This window comes from Thermobia domestica, chromosome 11, assembly GCF_964235325.1.
Source record: "Thermobia domestica chromosome 11, izTheDome1.hap1.1, whole genome shotgun sequence".
In the NCBI taxonomy this organism is placed as follows: domain Eukaryota; kingdom Metazoa; phylum Arthropoda; class Insecta; order Zygentoma; family Lepismatidae; genus Thermobia; species Thermobia domestica.
This window is the reverse complement of record NC_137464.1, coordinates 3,712,624-3,730,672: the sequence shown is the minus strand read 5'-3', so window position 1 is coordinate 3,730,672 and position 18,049 is coordinate 3,712,624. Positions and strand designations below refer to the sequence as shown.

Genomic DNA, 18,049 nt, shown 5'->3' with positions numbered 1-18,049 from the left:
CTACTGTAAATTTTTGACTACCCAAAATTCGAGGTGAAGTTACTCATGAAAGCAAATACTGACCATTTGCTGGAAATAAACATTTATTTATTCATATATTCACTCAGAAGAGATAGTGAAATATAACTAATAAGGAAGCTGATTTGTGTAGTGTTCTTCCAATAAAATAATAAAAGAAACATAAAAAACAGCACTATTAGCGCTGCGTTCTAAAAGCAAGTAATTCATTTTAATTTACAAAATGAAAAAAACTTCTTATATATATATATATTGTGTGTGTGTGTGTGTGTGTGTGTATGTATGTATGTATGTATATGTACTTCTATCGAATCGTCATTGTTTCTAATACATTTTTATACATGATAATGGTAGTTTTACAATACAAATACCTGCTCTAAGATGTTGATTATACAAAATTCCAATATTGAAATTATGACTTACGAGTGATAAACACAATAAAATCACTTTCTGACGATTATGAAGATTATAAAGATTATTTTATGTTACAAAAATAATGTTCATACGGAACTTTTATGTAGTTACTTCATTACATAGGCAGACCTTGTACATGTGAAAAAATAGTGAAATTTTCTGTTTCTGAAATTGATAAATTCACAAAGGTTTCTTTTCAATTTCTTGTTCAATTTTAAAATTGGAATGGGATATTTGTTCTCTACGAACTCGATGTATGTTCTCTGCACTTTACACACACACAGAGAGAGAGAGAGAGAGAGAGAGAGAGAGAGAAACACTGTATATTTTTACTTCCCAACGTGAAATATTAGAAAATTTTCTGGTTTCCGAAAGCTAATTGGAAAATTTTAATTTGTTGCTGTTTAACTTTCCTGTACAGGAATTGAATTTTATAGCTGAATATGCAGTTAAATATAGTGGAAAATTTTCCACCAAACATCACTATACATAATATCTAAAATTGTCCGGATTATGAGAAGTTTTTTCCACTTGTTTCTACATCGTGATGGAAATTTTCCGATTCATGAAAATTCCTTTCATTTGTTTCTACAGAGCAATAAAACTTTATGATTCACAAAAAGTTGTTTTACTTTTTGCTTCAAAATGATGAAAATTTTCCGACTCAAAAAGTTCTTCCATTTTTCCATACAACACAGAAAATATTTCGATTCATGAAATATTGTTTCACTTATTCCTACATAATACTGAAAATTGTCTGAGCCATGCAAAATTTTCAGATTCTTTAAACGATCTTTCACTTTTTAACATTTCTATACATGATTTCAGTCCATTTTGTGAATACTGAGGAACTGTTACTTGATCACTGATATTTGTTAAGAACGGAAAATTTTCCGGAAAAATATAGAAGAAAAGTTTCCACCTCACCTCACATCACTGATAAACAACGATGTAGGAATAAGTGGAGTATGTTTTTATGAATCGGAAAATTTTCATCACTGTCCTCAATATAACGCTGTCAAATAGTATGTTTTCTTTAGTACGTATCACCATACACGACAGCTCTATGTGATATTGCACTGACATATGACGTAACCAGTTAATTCATGATATGTCTTAATTCCATGCTTTCTTGTTCTTCTTTGCAATAGGTGCGGAAGACGGACGTAAGTCCAGTCGATGATGTTGAAATTGAAATCAAGGTGCCCACTCATTACAGGTCTGGAAGGAAAGAGATAGATTTCGTACAACTTTATGTTCCAAAGGTACGTTTAAGAGTTTCAGTGAAGATACTCGTGAAAGAAAGGTTGTTATGTGCAAAGATCTGAGACATTTATTTATGTTGAAGCCAGGGCCGGATTTAGATTTGAAGGGCACTAAGCTATTGAAAGGGGCCTTTTCTACATCAAGTTTTCTTTTCCAGCGACAAAATGTCACCGATTTAAGGTTTAAATATATGCTGTATACTAATTTATGGACCTAATGGATATTTAAATGGATACAAGGGCTCATTACAAGGAGGGCTGAGAAACGGGGGCTCCATTATAAGCGGGGCTGAGAAATAGAGCCCTATTGCTATGTAAAAGCCTTGTACATAACAATACAAAACTCTATTGTTGTATTGTGTTTTTCTTATTTGCTTTTTTTTTTTTTTTTGTTATTTGGAAATTACATAACAATCACTTTTTCTTTAATTTTTTGAGTCTCCAAGCGAGTAAGACCCTATGTTATGGTTTGTTTAGCTTACACGTAAATCCGGCACTGGTCGTAGCACATCTCAATAGATTATAAAGAGAGTCCAAGTATTTGTTTAGAAGACGCACTCTTACTTGTATCTCATGTTTTCCCCAGGATACTCTTTCAGCTGAATTATGTTGTCATATTTCCTCTATGCTAACAAAAGTATACGAACGTTTGGTATCGAAGATCAACAAGGTAATGTAATCATACCATTACCTTGACGACATACCAGTAGATTTGCTAAAGGGATTAGGAGACAACGCAATGAAAGTACTGACTTCACTTATTAACAAGATCTACCTGAGTGGAAAATGGCCGAAGGATTTTCTTGATCTTACAATGATTGCATTGCCCAAGAAAAAACAAGCAAAGAAATACAGCGATTACAGAACCATTAGCCTGATTTCCCATACTGGAAAGATCATTGCACGCATAGTGAACAGACGGCTAAAAAGTAATATAGATGAGAGGTTAGAAGATCAATTCGAATTCCGGAAAGGAAAAGACACCAAAGATGCTATTAATTTGACGAGAATTATATCAGAAAGAATTCTTGATGTAAAGGAAGAGTTGTGCTTCTGCTTCATTGACTGGCAAAAATTTTTCGACCGACTCAGTTGGACGAAACTTCTGAAAATACTTAAAGAAATCGGAGTCAACTGGAGAGATCGACGACTCATTCAAAACCTGTACATAGGACAACGACTGAAGTTGCGCTTGAATGAAGGAGAAACCAACAGTGTGGAGATTGGAAACTGAGTCAGACAAGGATGTAGTTTGTCGCTCCAATTATTCAACATTTACAGTGAATGTTTAATGAAGGAAGCGTTAGTGGGAATTGGAGATTTTAAGATTGGAGGGCAGATCATTAACAAGATCAGGTATACAGATGATACGGTTATAATAGCTAAAACCGAAGGAGGACTACAGGAGATGATTGACAAAATAGTTGACACTGGAAAACTGTATGGAATGGAAATTAACATCGAAAAGTTGAACGTCATGCGAATATCCCGTGGAAACACGCCCTTACGGATCAGAGTAGAACAAAGAGAACTTGAAGAGGTCGGTAATTTCAAGTATCTGGGAAGTATTTTGGGAAAAGACGCTTACTGCACCAAAGAGATCAGGTCAAGAATTGCCATAGCAAAAGAAGCATTCGACAAGAAAAGATCACTCTTAACTAGCATGCTCAATATTGGACTTAAGAAGAAGTTGGTCAGGTGTTATATATGGAGCGTTGGATTGTATGGTTCAGAGACTTAGACATTACGGAAGTTAGAAGAGAAATATTTAGAGAGTTTCGATAAAATGGACATAGAGAGCAACAAACGAAGATGTTTTTAAACGGATAGGAGAGAAGAGGACACTTCTAGCCACCATTTTTCGTAGGAAGGCCAATTGGATTGGACACATCTTGCGAAGAAATTGTCTTCTTCACACCGCCATAGAAGGAAAGATGGAAGGGAAGCGCGGAATAGGAATAAGAGCACAGCTGATCAATAATTTGAAAAATAGAAGAAAATATTGGGTGTTAAAAGACGAAGCTGAAGATCGACAAAAGTGGAAGAAACATTTCCAGGCCCAAATCTAAAATTGAAAAACAAAAATCCTCATCAGTCCCAGGACCTGCCGAAAGACAGAATACTTAATAATAATTTCCTCTATGTGCCTTTAACAAAAGTTTGAAGTTGGCCCATCCCGCTGGTTTAGTGGCTAGCAGGCGAGCAATTTGTAGGCGTGGTCACGGGTTCAATTCCCAGTGAGGAAGCGTAAGAAAATTGAATGCATTACGGTGTTTGGGATTCCACTTTAAAGCATAAATGCTCCTTGTGAAACAGACGCTAAACTTCAACAAAGAAACTAAAAAACAAAAGGAATTGAGCATCTTTACACTCATATTTCTCAACTGGGATGTCACTTAAATGTTGTCATGTGTGGAAGTCTCTTCAGTACCCTACAAAATAAATTACTTTCAGAAGTAAAAGTAGCGTAGCAAATAATCATAAGAGGCAGTTATTTATTTTGGAACGTGTAGCTGTACAGTACAAGCATCTGACCTACACGATCGTCAACAGACAAACCCACAAGTAATAGTCAAGTTGATCTAGGTCTGGTGATGGTGCAGACTATGGGCGATGATCACCCTACGTATTCATCTGTCAGAGTCGTCCGCCCCAAATGCAAGGGAACACGTCTGTTAAAATTCAAAAGAGTAAGGAGGAGCTTAGCAAAGGGAGTTAACATTGATTATATTATATTTATTGATGATGTATTTAGTATTACATTGCAGGAGCTAGTAGACACAAAGCTTCCATAAGAAATTTAACGTGAGATACATAGGCCTACTTCAGATACGTGGGAGTACAGTTGGTTCACTCAATTTTACGTTAAACTGATTACTTTTTGTTGCTTGTTGAAACAGAAAAATTTACGAGTATTTGTAGGTCTCAAAAAATGTTGCAGTAGCAGGATTTTTTTCTCGAATCTACACAACAGTGTTGGCATTAGATTTGAATCTTCTCTGTTGAAGTTAAAACACTTGAAATTTAATTCGAATTCACAAGAAACAGTTTACGAGCGTTTAATGAATACTACCAACATTGTGGGGAGACTAAAATATAATTGTGGATGCAAATGATCTGGACATAGAAAATTCAAACCATTGTTAAGGTGTACTGTGGCAATAACAATTGGTATGGCTAGTAGTTCAGATGTTATGAGTGATTCAAGAGGATATAGTTTTGTGATGTCTTCTCAAATCCGTTAAGAAACTTGAACAATGAAAATCCAATGATCCTTAAAAACGTGCCAGTGAACGTCACGAAAATCGCGGTAAAAGTGTGTGCTCCCGTAATAGAACACCGCATTATGAGTTAATGAGTTTCGTTTAGACGGAGGATTCAGAAAATTGGATCAGTGGCGGTCATCCATTGAGGAGTAGATGGATTTAGTGTGAGCTGTTCTATCACTGGACTCCAGGGAGGTATTCATAGAAATTCGAGTTAGTCATGGAAGTCTGTGTGTCACATCCTGGAAGAGTAATTGGTGTCACGAGACAGTTACAGAGAATCAATTGTTGACAAAATGAAATTGGGACATCTAACTTGCCACATGTGAACAGTGAGATTTTGAGTCGAAAGAAACCCCTTGCCGGATATTGCATCCTTGATACTGTAAACGGCAAGATTGACTTGGGTTCATTTGCATATTAATGCTTAAATTAACTATTTCATATGTATTTTTGATTATTTGTATTACTTAATTATATATTATCAATATGCATAATACATTCATATTCTTGGAAACGCTCGAAATTAATAGTATTTTATGTTTCATTGGTACCTTCCGAGAGAGTAAATTTTATACTTTAATTTTTTTTAAAAAATATATATATCAAGAAAAATCTCAAAAACGGTCTCTAGAGGGTGAAACATCTGAGTGAAATAGCAAAAGCTAAAGGGTCTGCTTTCTTGAAGCAAACAGAATTTGTTAGTTGGCAGTCACTCCGTTTCGAAGGCTGTTTTATGGTCCCCACAGTGGACAGGTCAAGGGGCCACACAAAAAGAATGAAATGAAATTTTTGAGTTTTACGTCCCACGGTTATGCCGGTTAGGCTAAAGGAGACGGTGAAGATGAGAGATGAATGAAATGGTGGAATGAAGAAAGTGGGAGGAAACGGGAGAACCCCGAGAAAACCCACGCACACGGTGTTTGTCCACCACAAAGTTCACTTGGCGGGAGCAGGGTTTGAACCCGAGACCCCTAGCACGCCACACAAAAAGAATTAGGGGTGAAAGAAAGTCCTCTGAATTCCTACAGAGCAAGTGGGTGGTAGTTTTTCTTTTTTCTTTAACATAAATCTGTGGAAAAAATTTAAAGGATGAAAAAGTCAGTTCGGTTTTAGCTTCAAGACTGAAAGATGTGAGTAAATTGGTCTTTGGCTTTTTGTGTTCAGTTTTTGGTCTTCAAGAATGGTGTTAGGGAGTCACCAACTGATATTGCTTTTCAGTGTACCTTTAGTAAAACCTAGTGTAATAGCATGATTGCGCCAACATCATGAAGATCAGTTTTAAGAAGTCTCAATATAATATCCTACTATGGACATATAGTTTTTATATATTTATAGAAAAAGTTTAGTAGTTGCTTAGTCACCCTGCCCCACTGCAATTAAAATCAAACGAAATGATAGACAATGCTATTAAAGCCATCACCATGTAGCAGTGGGGGAATATCACAGAGGAGTATCAGATATCATAAGACATCTTTTCAATTCCTGGAAAGAGAGTGACTTCAAGAATAGTGGAAACAACCAGGAACAATTTTAGGTGGAAAGACTTCTTTCATGTAATTTTTTTGTTACTAGTAGAAACTCTAGTACATAGTCGTAGTGTATAATAAACTGTAAATGTTTTACAAAAAGAAAATAAGTAACAAAACCAGATGCAAAATTAAATAAAGTGAAAATCCCACAATGTTGTAAAAGTTATTTTTTTCTTTTCTTTTCTTTTTTTGTTTTGTTTCGTGGCCAACATATATAGGCAAAAAAATGTTTTTTGTACGAAACAAAAGTTAATATTTAACTAAAGCTTTCTAAATGGGAAATAATAAGTAAACAAATTTTATTATATTTTATAACCTTAAATGTCTTGTTTTCAAATGCCTGATTTGAAATTTCACAGTGTTATTGTGTGTTGGGACTCCTCAAGGGGTAGGGGAGAATAAATAAATACCCACAGGTACAAAAAAGAAAAAAAAGCAAACATTTTTTTAATTATATTCATGTATAATATCCAGGAGCGTAGCCAATACATATTAAGAAAGCAAAATTATTTATTTTTATTAATTTTTTTCTCTCTCACACTCTCTTGTTGTGCAAAAATTAATTTATATTTGCCTCCTCTGTCTTCATATATCACCCAGCCTTACGGCAATTAACAATACTCACTTTGGGTGAATCATCACTGTGATCAGAGAAAAGCACCTTACCAATCGTAAACAAAGATTACCAATGGTTCAAGAAATAGTGAAGAAGAATGCAGAAGATCATGTCGAAGGTCTATAATACGAATGCCTTGGTATAGTCAATAGAATGTCTGTAGTGCTCTAACCAGTGGCGTACGCAAGAGGAATGCTTCGGATTTAATTTCTCTTGCAAACATATTAACCGAGCATATTAAGCAAATTAAGATATGTATACAAATACCTGAAATGATATGAACTTCCTTTGATGATATTCTGGTACTACTTTCATTCCAGTACTTACTTTACAGCCTCGTATTTCGATGGAGAAAATTTAGAGCCTCAGAAACTAGGACTATCATTTAACAATGCCATAATAAAATTCTGACTACAAATAAAGACGTAAAATGCTAAATGATCTAAGTGCCAAAAGTAGAAAATCTTATTCGGTCACTGATATGTGATCTACGTCCTCATGCTAATGCCCTGCTATGAGATCTAAGTGACAATACGCCTCTAAGTATTTGTAATAACAGCTAACAGAAGGCGCTGTCTTCAATAAACTTTTTCATATTGTGAAAATAGTAATGTTTTTCTTAGTTTTCTCGAACACCAGTTTTCGGCACTTAGATCATTTAGCATTTCACGTATTCAAATACACAGGTGTCCAAAACTTAAGCATAATACAAGAAGTTGCATGTAGCTAAATTTCGGGAAGGGCATGGAGATCACAGGAATTGTGGTGGATGGTATGTATTGCTTGTGAGGAAGATGGAACCTGTTATGACCAACGTCGGTCTGACCTCCTATGGGAAGAAAGCGAACGCTAGTGCTTGGATTCGAAATTGGCGCATTCCGTGTGTGCAGTGAGTGGAGTGTTGTAGTAAACGGAGGGTACTGCTGATTTGAATATGGCAATGGATTAATGGAATATGGCACAAAGACATAATTTGGATGCGTTTATCAAAGGCTGGATCATCAGGTGCTTCGAAAAAGGTAACACAGACAGCAGTAATACGAGCTATCAATGTGGCACAAAGTGTCGTGTCTAGGTTGTGGAAACAGTTTATTAACACCGGAGTCATCGGCCATAGACCCGATGAGGACATCCACGAGTGACAACTAAACAACAGGACCGACACTTGTCCGTAACTGCGCGTCGGAACCGGACCATCCTGCAAGACAACTGTCAGCGGAGCTTGCAACCGCCTCAGGGGTGAGAGTGTAACGCCATACTGTGTACCGGAGACTGAGTGCCAGTAGCCTGTATGACCGACGATCAGCAACATGCGTTCCGCGACTCAGACACACAAAAGGACCCGTTTACAGTGGTGTCGAGAACAGCACCAGTGGACCCTCAACTAATCGGGCTGCGTACTATTCACGGATGAGTGTTGATTCAATTCTCAAAGCGTTTCCCATCGCACTCTGATCTGGCTCAAACCGGGAACTCGCTTACATCCCAACAACATCGTGGAAATACATCGGTATTGTGGTAGTGACGTACTGGTCGGGGCAAGCATTATGATGAATGGTCGTGCTGACCTACACACCTTCGAGGCTGGGTCCATCAACGGCCAGAGGTAAGAGACGAGGTTTTGCATGCCCATATGCGGCTTTTCAGGGGGGGCACTTGACCCACAATTTCTGCTTATGGATGACAATGTCCGTCCACACCGAGCCAAATTGGTGAAAGAATATCCAACATATTGAGTGGCCAGGTTGATCTCCTGTCCTAAACCCGATTGAACATGCATGGGACACATTAGGAAGACATGTTGGAACCCGCTAGCCGCCTCCAGGACACACCAGGAGGTCTGTACTGTTCTTCATGAGGAGTGCAATCAGCTACCCCAAGAGCTCTTCCACAACCTGATCTTGAGCACATAACGTCGTTGCTAGACATGTATGGCTGTTCGGAGCGATCATATCCCATATTAACCTGTTTTCGATGCCGTCAGTGCGTTGTTTTTGTGGTTATAAGTATTTTGGTACCAAGTTCTGAGTTTGTGTTGTATGACCCCTTCTACCATGTTGTCCTTCAAATTTCGCCTTTTCCGTGTTAAGTAGCCTTTAGGTGTGATCTGTTGGTCTGGTGGTTTCCATTTGGTGTGACTGCGTGCCCTATGTACTCACACAGTCATTATGCTTAAGTTTTGGACACCTGTGTATTATCTTCTGGATGCGACCTCCAGAATGAAAAAGGGAACTTAAAATGTGATCCCTTTTACCGGGGTTCAGTGTCAGATAAATATTTGTTTGCTTTTTTCATCTTCTAAATGTTTGACATTGTTGACTACATTATGTTCCAGTTAAGAACCAATAATTGTTTCCTTTTTTCGAACATACACACATTACTTTTTTTAATCTGAATATTTTTATGATTGTATTAGGTGCAAAAGGACATAGATTCTATGATGTGTAACGCAGACAGAGAAGTCGTTTCTCGAGGTGAGGACAGCTTCCAGACGGATGCTTCGATGACGAACAGAAAAAAGCGTGACGTCGACCATCTTCCTTTGAATCGAACGTTCCAAGTCTTCTGTGGAGCTCATTCAGAAATCCTTTGTACGACAATCACATGCCAAGCTGGATCATTCTCCTCCGGGGAAGCAACGGCTGTCATCATCTTAGACATGAAATTGAATACAACGAATATTAGTACGTAATGGATAGCTAATCTTTCAACCTAGTCCTCAATTAAACTCTGGGCTTATGTTTTTACATTCATTATTAACCGTTCAGAACTTTAATTCTTTTGATGCGAGTCCTCAGAAAAGTAGCGTCCACTCAGTGCAGTGCTGTGGGAGAGGGGAGCGATCGGGGCGACGATCCCGGGCGCCGAAGTAACAGGCGCAAAATTCCGGAGGAAAAATAAAAGAAAAGAAGGAAAGAAAAAAGAGAGACGAATAATTTTTATTTTAGATCAACAACAGTATTTTTCAACCTAATATTTAATTTGAGCAGGGTCAGATTAATACTTTTTGCGTCCCTAGACACTTGCTAAAAGCGCCCCACTGTATATAAAATGGAAGGAAGAAAGTAATAAAAAGTGCTCAAAATTGAGGAAAAGCAGGGCTTATTTTTTGAAAATTTTCTTACGCTTCGCGGTTGGTCTGTCGATCTGACTTATATGTATGGGAGTGCCATTGTATACTCGCGCCCCGGGTGCTGATTTTCCCCGGCACGGCACTGTGGAGACTAATAAATGCATTTATTTATTTATTTATTGTTTATTTGCCATCAACACAAATATATTGTCAAATTGTTTTAATTTTTAATAGCCCAGCCATGCATTGTGCCGCGGTGAGTTAAAAGTGTTGTCTTATATAAATTATGAAATGTTAGTTGCCAGTTTGCTTAAGTATAAGATTTCGCCTTAATTCGAATGACGTAATGTGTGTCTTGGCTTTATGGCCGCCTCTGCCAATATTTAATAAGTATTTGGATAAAGAGGATGCTACAATTACTTCTTAGTTTCAAAACACTTGATGCAAAATGTCCATATTATGGATATCTGTAAATAACTACAAAAATTATAACTGAATCTTCCTAGCATTAATGCTAACTTGAGAATAGTTTAGATTTTCGTAATCTTTTTATTACTGCAAAGTAACAGTGGAGGGTTAGGAAGACTTCTATTAGTGAAAGGAGATATTTCGGTCATTGGTAAGAAAGTTAACGGTATTCGCTTCAGTGGAATCTGCAACCATACCTAAGAGAATGTGGAAAAGGTTTGAGGAAGACTTAAATAAGCACGAGTAACATGTAAGATTTGAAATTGGAATGGGATAGGTATTGCAAAAGAAGCTTTTCGGAACAAAACCATTATTAGTAAAGATATGAAATGTGGATGGGAAACGAAAACAAGGTGGGAAGAGCGGTTAAAAGGGAGTTACCGTGCCCCCCTTTTTTTCAACTTTTTTGGGTTTAAAATGTAGATTTCCATAAGCTGAGCACTCTTTTCCGGAAACTTAACGAAAAATCAAAGACCCAAAATTCCAGCTTTTCGTTAATTTTCGGTGTCAAAATAGAATTTTTGGGGAAAATGGCATATCAGTTATTCATGTACGTGTAAATACGAATCGAATAACACCCATTTCGCCCCAATTGGTCACTAATCCGCATTGCCCAAATGGTCTCACTTTTTATTTTTGACCCATAATTTGGCCTTAAAGCGGTCTTTTCCAGAAATCAAAAGTGGTGCCATTGCGCACAGCTCATCGAAATCTACATTTTAAACCCAAAACTGTTCCAAAATACGGGGCCATGGTAACTCCCTTTTAACCGGGAAGTGCAAAATAAAACTTTAGGAAGAAGAAGAGCTTAGTATGGAATCCGAACCACATGATCGCCCTCCAGGAATCCAACGCTGGTCTCCAGTACACTAACCATATAGCTAAGGGGGAACTTCAGTTATGAAAACTTTACACAAGAATTAGCAGATTAGGTAAGATTTATTTCTTTAACTCGTAGAGATAAAATTTCAAATTTTACCGATGTGATCTCCCTAAAGAGCCACCATTAGTTCCTAACTGGATTTTTTCCAGAGCCTCCAGGAAGAGCTGCGTGAGAGACAAGGCAAGAACTGGAAATAGTAACGCTATAAGCTCAAAGCTGGTCTTACTAACTCCAATTTTTGCGGTTTTGACTGATTTCTATTGTGGCTGTGGTGAGAAATGGATTCCTCCTATAAGAGTGGAACTAGAGCCATTCAAGATAGTCCCTAGTTGTATTCCTTTTTACTTGAAGAAATGTTATGTGATTTGTGTGTCCTTGGATTTTTTTCAGCAATCCAATAGACGACGCTACCTTAGCTGAAAATATCGACATAGTACTACGCACTTTCAAAAAAAAAAAAATCGTATAGAAACTTCGTCTATTGGATTGTTTCTAAACTCTTCCAAATGTGAAATAAGTTTTCTGAGCGCCAGAGACGATGAAGTTCATGACCTTTATGAAAGATTTAACGAAGTAGCACCTGGTATCAAACTCTTATCACCTACCAATGCGGTACTTTTAGGCGCTGCCATCTCTGCCGAATCAAGAAGCAAAATTTTATTGGACAAGATATCAACATGAGAATTCTTCTTTTCTCAATTATCAAAAATTTCTGCACACTCCGCTTATTATTTACTATAAGCTTCACTCTCACTTCCAAGATTACTGTATTTCCTTCGTTGCTCCCCTTCTTGGCAGGATGATAAATTACTTGACAAATTCGACTACACTCTTAGAACAATACTACAATTCATACTAAAGTGTTCTTTGAAAGACAGTTCATGGTTACAAGCTTCCTTACCAGTTGAGAATGGAGGCCTTGGTATTCGTCGAGCCATGGATATCGCCATATCTTCTTTCCTCGCATCATTCTATGGCTCACGAGAACTAATTGGATCTCTTCTTCAACAGGAGGGTGGCTTGGATTCGATTCGAGATATGCAAGAATGCATTAATAAATGGACTAGTCTGGTTGGAATTGATCCCCCACCTAACGACAAAAGACATATCCAGTCTGTTTGGGATGAACCTATAGTTAAGCTTCATTTATCTTAGCTCCTATCATCAACTAATAACCCAGATGACAAAGCCAGGCTGTTAGCTGTCTCCTCCAAAAACGAAGGATGGCTTCAACCCCTACCTTCTCACACACTCGGCCTACACCTTTCTAATAAGAGCTTTCGTATTGCTACAGCTCTGCGCTTAGGGGCTAATATTTGCGAGCCTCACTACTGTTCTGCTTGCAACGCGTATGTCGATAATGAAGGATTGCATGGTCTTTCATGTAAAAAGATTGCGGGAAGACAATCTCGACACCATAATGTGAACGACATCATTTGTAGAGCCCTCGTATCACCGGGGGTTCCTTCAATAAAAGAACCAAATGATTGTTGCCGCTCTGATGGTAAAAGGCCTGACGGCATGACCTTGGTACCGTGGAAAAACGGAACAGCACTAGTCTGGGATTTCACATGTTCCGATACGTTTGCTCCTTCCAACATACTAACCCATTCTTCAATTCAGGCAGGTCTCGTCGCCGCTCACAGAGAATCCGACAAAATGCTAAAATACACAAATCTATTGGACAAATGTCGTTTTGTAACAGTAGCAATAGAAACCAGTGGGTCTTGGGGTCACGAAGGATCTAATTTCATTAATGAAGTTGGTCATCGACGAATAGCAATCAAAACTGGTGATCCCCGAGCTACTGCATTCCTTTTCCAACATATCAGCATCGCCATTCAGCGCGGGAATGTGTCATCGATCTTACGCACATTACCTCATGGTAAAGAACTGGACGAGATTTTTCTTCTATAACCCACAATAAGACGAAAATACAGATATCCTAGAATGCTGACAACCACTTTGACGATGTTCTGAAGAAAGAATGTTTTGAATTCAAGAACGGAAGATACCTGGGAAGAAACAACCCTAGTGAAGTGTTTTACAATTTTAGTTAATGTTTGTTTTAGTGGCATATTTAATGTTTGGAATATTCACATTATTAGGAACGAAAATTCAAAACAAATTTTTATTATATGATTGTCCATTTTACTTGAAGTATATATATGCACTTATTAAATTGTCCATCCCCCCCCAAAAAATAAAAATAAAATTGGATAATATATATATTAAAAAAAACAAATGCACATGTTTTAGTCCAATCTCAACTTGAGTAGTGGACATGCTGGTTATTGAGAGCAGCCCTTTTAGTTCTTTTACATGTCACTTAATTTTATAAAACTAAGATTTACTTGCAGTGAATAATTTATTGTTTCAATATCCGACAGAAAAGCTGGCAACACAGCATTGAGCACCACGTGCGCGTAGCGAGTTGTCAGAAAGGACAAGTAATATCAATTGTAATATAGTAGAATTTGTATCACTCACAATAGTACATTTCTTGAAAAGCAGAAATGTAAATATATTGATGAAGAGTTTGTCTCTGTGTATTTAACTTATGACCTTCCTACATTGATATTGTTCTAATCACCTGTTTTATTAACTGTCGTTTTATAGTCTCATTAAATTATTCACTCAAGTTAAATTCATTCCGCCTTATGCACAGTCGTTTTCACGTTAGATTAGCGTCATACTAAAGACCTGACTACTTGAGGAAACATATGTTAGTCGAACTCTTTAGTATGGCTCTAATCACGCGTCAGAACGACTCTGCATAAGGCCCATTATGACTAAAAGAAACCTTTTCTATGAAATAGATATCAATAGAAATTCGTTATCATGAGATGTGAAAGAAGTTACAGATACAAATAAAATTATAATTACCCTGATAGCTTTGAAGAGATTATAAAGATGCTTCTTTTTTTTACAGAACCTCTGATTGGAATGAAGGACATAATCATATTAACGTCGCAGGGCACGATTAAGTCCATTGAGCCAAATGTGGTCAGCGGAAAGTAAGTAAACGAAGTCTTTCATAGCAACAACTAACATAGATGTATATTTGTTATCATTACAATAAGTCTAATAACAGCAGGAAGTAATTTGAAGAATACACTCTCACACATTTACATCGAATGTACTTCATTGCTTTTTGAAAGCTACATTTCATTTGTGACATAATGTATTATGTACACCACTTTTGCATTTTGTTAAAATTAGAACAGTTAAATGACAAATAAATGGCTAACAAAAATAACTGAAACGACAAGCGAGCTTCCTCATGGTGAGAGCTGTCTACGATACGAGAGTTTTGGGTGTCTCGTCTCTAAAATGTCTCGTCGGAAAACTATATGTTTCTATTAAGAGGCATCTGTCTCGTCTCCGGACAATCTCCACTTGTGGCTAAATGATTAGTTTTATAGCACGGCCAACAAGAGATGGTCTCTGACGTTTCTTACCACATGCGGTGGAACATTGCAGCCCCTACTTTGATACCAGTGTTACCAACCATGATCACTCTGTCTTATACCATTAATTAAATTGCCACTACAGTTGCACCCAAAAAACCTTGACACGCGAGTAGTGGGAATGTCACTGCGAGCTGTCAGAGACGTTCTCTTACTGGACGCACTATAACACCTTTGGCGTGGCAAACACAGCTTTATTTTCCAGCAACAGCTCAGTTAGTGCATGGAAGATCTTAATTTCCAATGCTGATGACAATTACAACGACTTTTAACATTTGACTACAGATTTCTTTAAATGTTCGCTTCTAGAAATCTCAATCCATTGATCTCATCCACAATACATAGGCTACTATTGATAATAAGCAAGCGCTACTGTTTTTGAGTTATTCGTGAGGAAGCATTTAGGGGAAAATGACAAACGCGTTTGCTTTCTGTGACGTGGTCTCGACTTCGACCCCCAGCGATTTGTTTACCTGACAAGAATGTCATGTACAGATTTGACTCAGGCATTAACCAATTGGTTCTCTCTCATATAACCTCGATGTCATAAAACAGGAATTGAAGTTAAACCTGTCAGAAAAATCTAAAATTATTATGCAAGAAATTTTGCTGTGCAACCCGAAGTATATGTTTTCTAATCCAGACATTCGTGAGAAATGTACACGAAAGAGAGTTAAACAACATTTTAATTCGAAATAAATTTCTCATCGTAATGTAAGCTCCTTGAAAATCAGTGACATAAGCGAACTCAATGGGATACGAAAACAAGAAAAGGTCTATACCCTTTATCCCTACCATCTATACCCTTGATACTAAACCCTTTATCCCTACCATCTTGTTAACGCTACCAACTACAAGTGAAAATTCGACGTCTTATATGATTTTTTGCACCAATCTGTAACACGGAACAGAAGAGTAAAGTCAATACCTTGTAAGTTCGTTGCTTGTTTCTTTGTTGAAGCTTAACGTCTCTTTGCAGCACCGAAACTATATGAGACGTGATCCTACTGTTTAAGGCGGAATCCGGAGTACCGTAATCCTGATGATTAAGTCTGTCTAAAATCTAATTAAAAATATCAATTTTTAATATCAATTGAGGGGGATTTTCTGAAAATAACCCTTGTCGAAAAACAACATTTTTCTGAAGAATGAAAATAGAGCTTTCTCTAGTACACAGTATGAGAAACTCTGCAAATCTGTTTGTTTATACGTGTCTCTGATACCCTGTAAAACATGCACAAACATGCAGCTTTCTATTCATTTTTCTGAAAACAAATCTTGTTTTGATAAGGACTGTTTTTGCTAGAATTACAAGAACATTAATGTTTGTTTGAAAGAAAATGCAGTTTTGGTATGAACTTGTCCTAATATTTGGTAATTGTCATTTTTGCATATTGTAAGATTTGCGCGTTTCTAAAGTAATGAAAAGTAACTTTTTTGCCTGTGTTAAGCATCCTATAAAAGTGAATAGAAAATTATAATTGTTGAACACTTCAAGCTTTTTAAAAATAATTAGGAGAAGAATGGTTCCCGCCAACTGTTTATGTTATTTAATTGTATGTTCAGTCGAAATAAACTATTATCGTGCAAAAAAATGTTTTGAGTGGTAGATTTTATGAATGTTTAGCTATAACTAACTCCTAAGAGAGGGTTAAATTCCTTTCCAAAGAGTAATGTAAATACAGCTGGACTGTTATTAGATCTTCCCTTGGTGATGCTTATCCCTATTCAAAGCGTTTCCCAGGCTAGTTTTCATTCTCACAGAAAAGTTAAAATTTATTGAAAAGTTATTATAGGATGTGTTTCTCTCTTTCCAAACATCTAAATGGAATTTGAATATTCAGAAACAAATGTGAACTTTTGTTTGCAGAGGAAGGACAGTTGCTGTCCGAACATTGTTCATTGGTAGTATCCCTGACGCTGTAGTGGAAACGTGGATCGTTGCTTTGGCCATCGCTGGAGGATTGCTTCTCTTCTTCATGATAATCCTCATTCTATTCAAGGTAAGAAGACAAACATGTTGACACAGGGTCTATCGAGGAACTAAAGTCGCCAGCAGCGCGTTCCCCAGCAGGGGAATTTGTAGTGGAGGGTTTAAGCTAAGCGACGCATTGAACATCAGTTGCGTCCGAGCTCTGATGCAGTAACGATCGCGCAAAAGCTGTTTTTGAGTATTTGTCATGGCAGATTTCCAGAAATAATTTTGTGAATCGTTGTTTTGCGCGTGTTGAGGTCTTCGGCGATTAACCTTACACTCAAACGACGGTCAACGTCCAGGAGATTTTTCACTTTGGCCACATTTTTGTCCAAACCACTCGTTGGAGGGCGTCCAGATCGCTCCATGTCTTCAATGGTCTCCCGTACGTTGTTGAACTTACTAAAGCATCGGAAAACCTGGGCCTTTGACAGAGCGTTTCTTTGTAAGCCTTCTTGACCAAGGCAAGCGTCCCAGGTGAAAGCAAACTAATGCGGATGCTCAATTTGTTATGTTTTCTGTCGTGACAAAAACTCAAAAACAGCTTTTGCGCCACGTGTGATCCTTACTGCATTAGAGCTTGGACGCGACTGATGTCCAGTGCGTTGCTTAGCTTAGACCCCTCCCTAAAAAAAATCCTTGCCGGGGAGCGCGCTGCTAGCGACTGGAGCGCCGAGCAATGGCCAGTCTCATTGGTTTTTGGACAGACCCTGTAAATCATGCTATAACAAAAGCACAACATGAACAATTTCATATTAAAATACAGTAATGTTCGGCACTTTCAATTTGTTCTATTGCAAAACTTGAATAAATTACACAAAACTAGAACAAGACTTTAAGCCACTTCTTACGTAGGAATACAGAGAATAATTGTAACATTTTTGGACAGTAAGGAACGATGAGCACAGGAGACATTATGTATCATATCTCTAGACACAGAAATTAACGGATTAGAACGTTAAATAGTTGCTATAAAGACTCTGTTCACCCGACAGTACATGCAGTTCTCGTCCGATATATATGAAAACCTGAAGTAAATTTCGATCTAAGTGCCATTTTCTGAACTTTC

The 18,049-nt window shown here is 37.4% G+C and overlaps 1 protein-coding gene across 1 annotated transcript in view; it reads left to right on the top strand.

Moving 5' to 3' along the window:
* Positions 1 to 18,049, top strand: part of LOC145663828 (integrin alpha-4-like) — a 187,091-nt gene that overhangs the window by 133,987 nt on the left and 35,055 nt on the right. The window contains exons 17-20 of the mRNA XM_081729925.1: positions 1,584 to 1,697; positions 9,528 to 9,795; positions 14,468 to 14,552; positions 16,876 to 17,008. Of these exons, the coding sequence (XP_081586051.1) occupies positions 1,584 to 1,697; positions 9,528 to 9,795; positions 14,468 to 14,552; positions 16,876 to 17,008 (600 nt within the window). The remainder of the gene's footprint in view (positions 1 to 1,583; positions 1,698 to 9,527; positions 9,796 to 14,467; positions 14,553 to 16,875; positions 17,009 to 18,049) is intronic.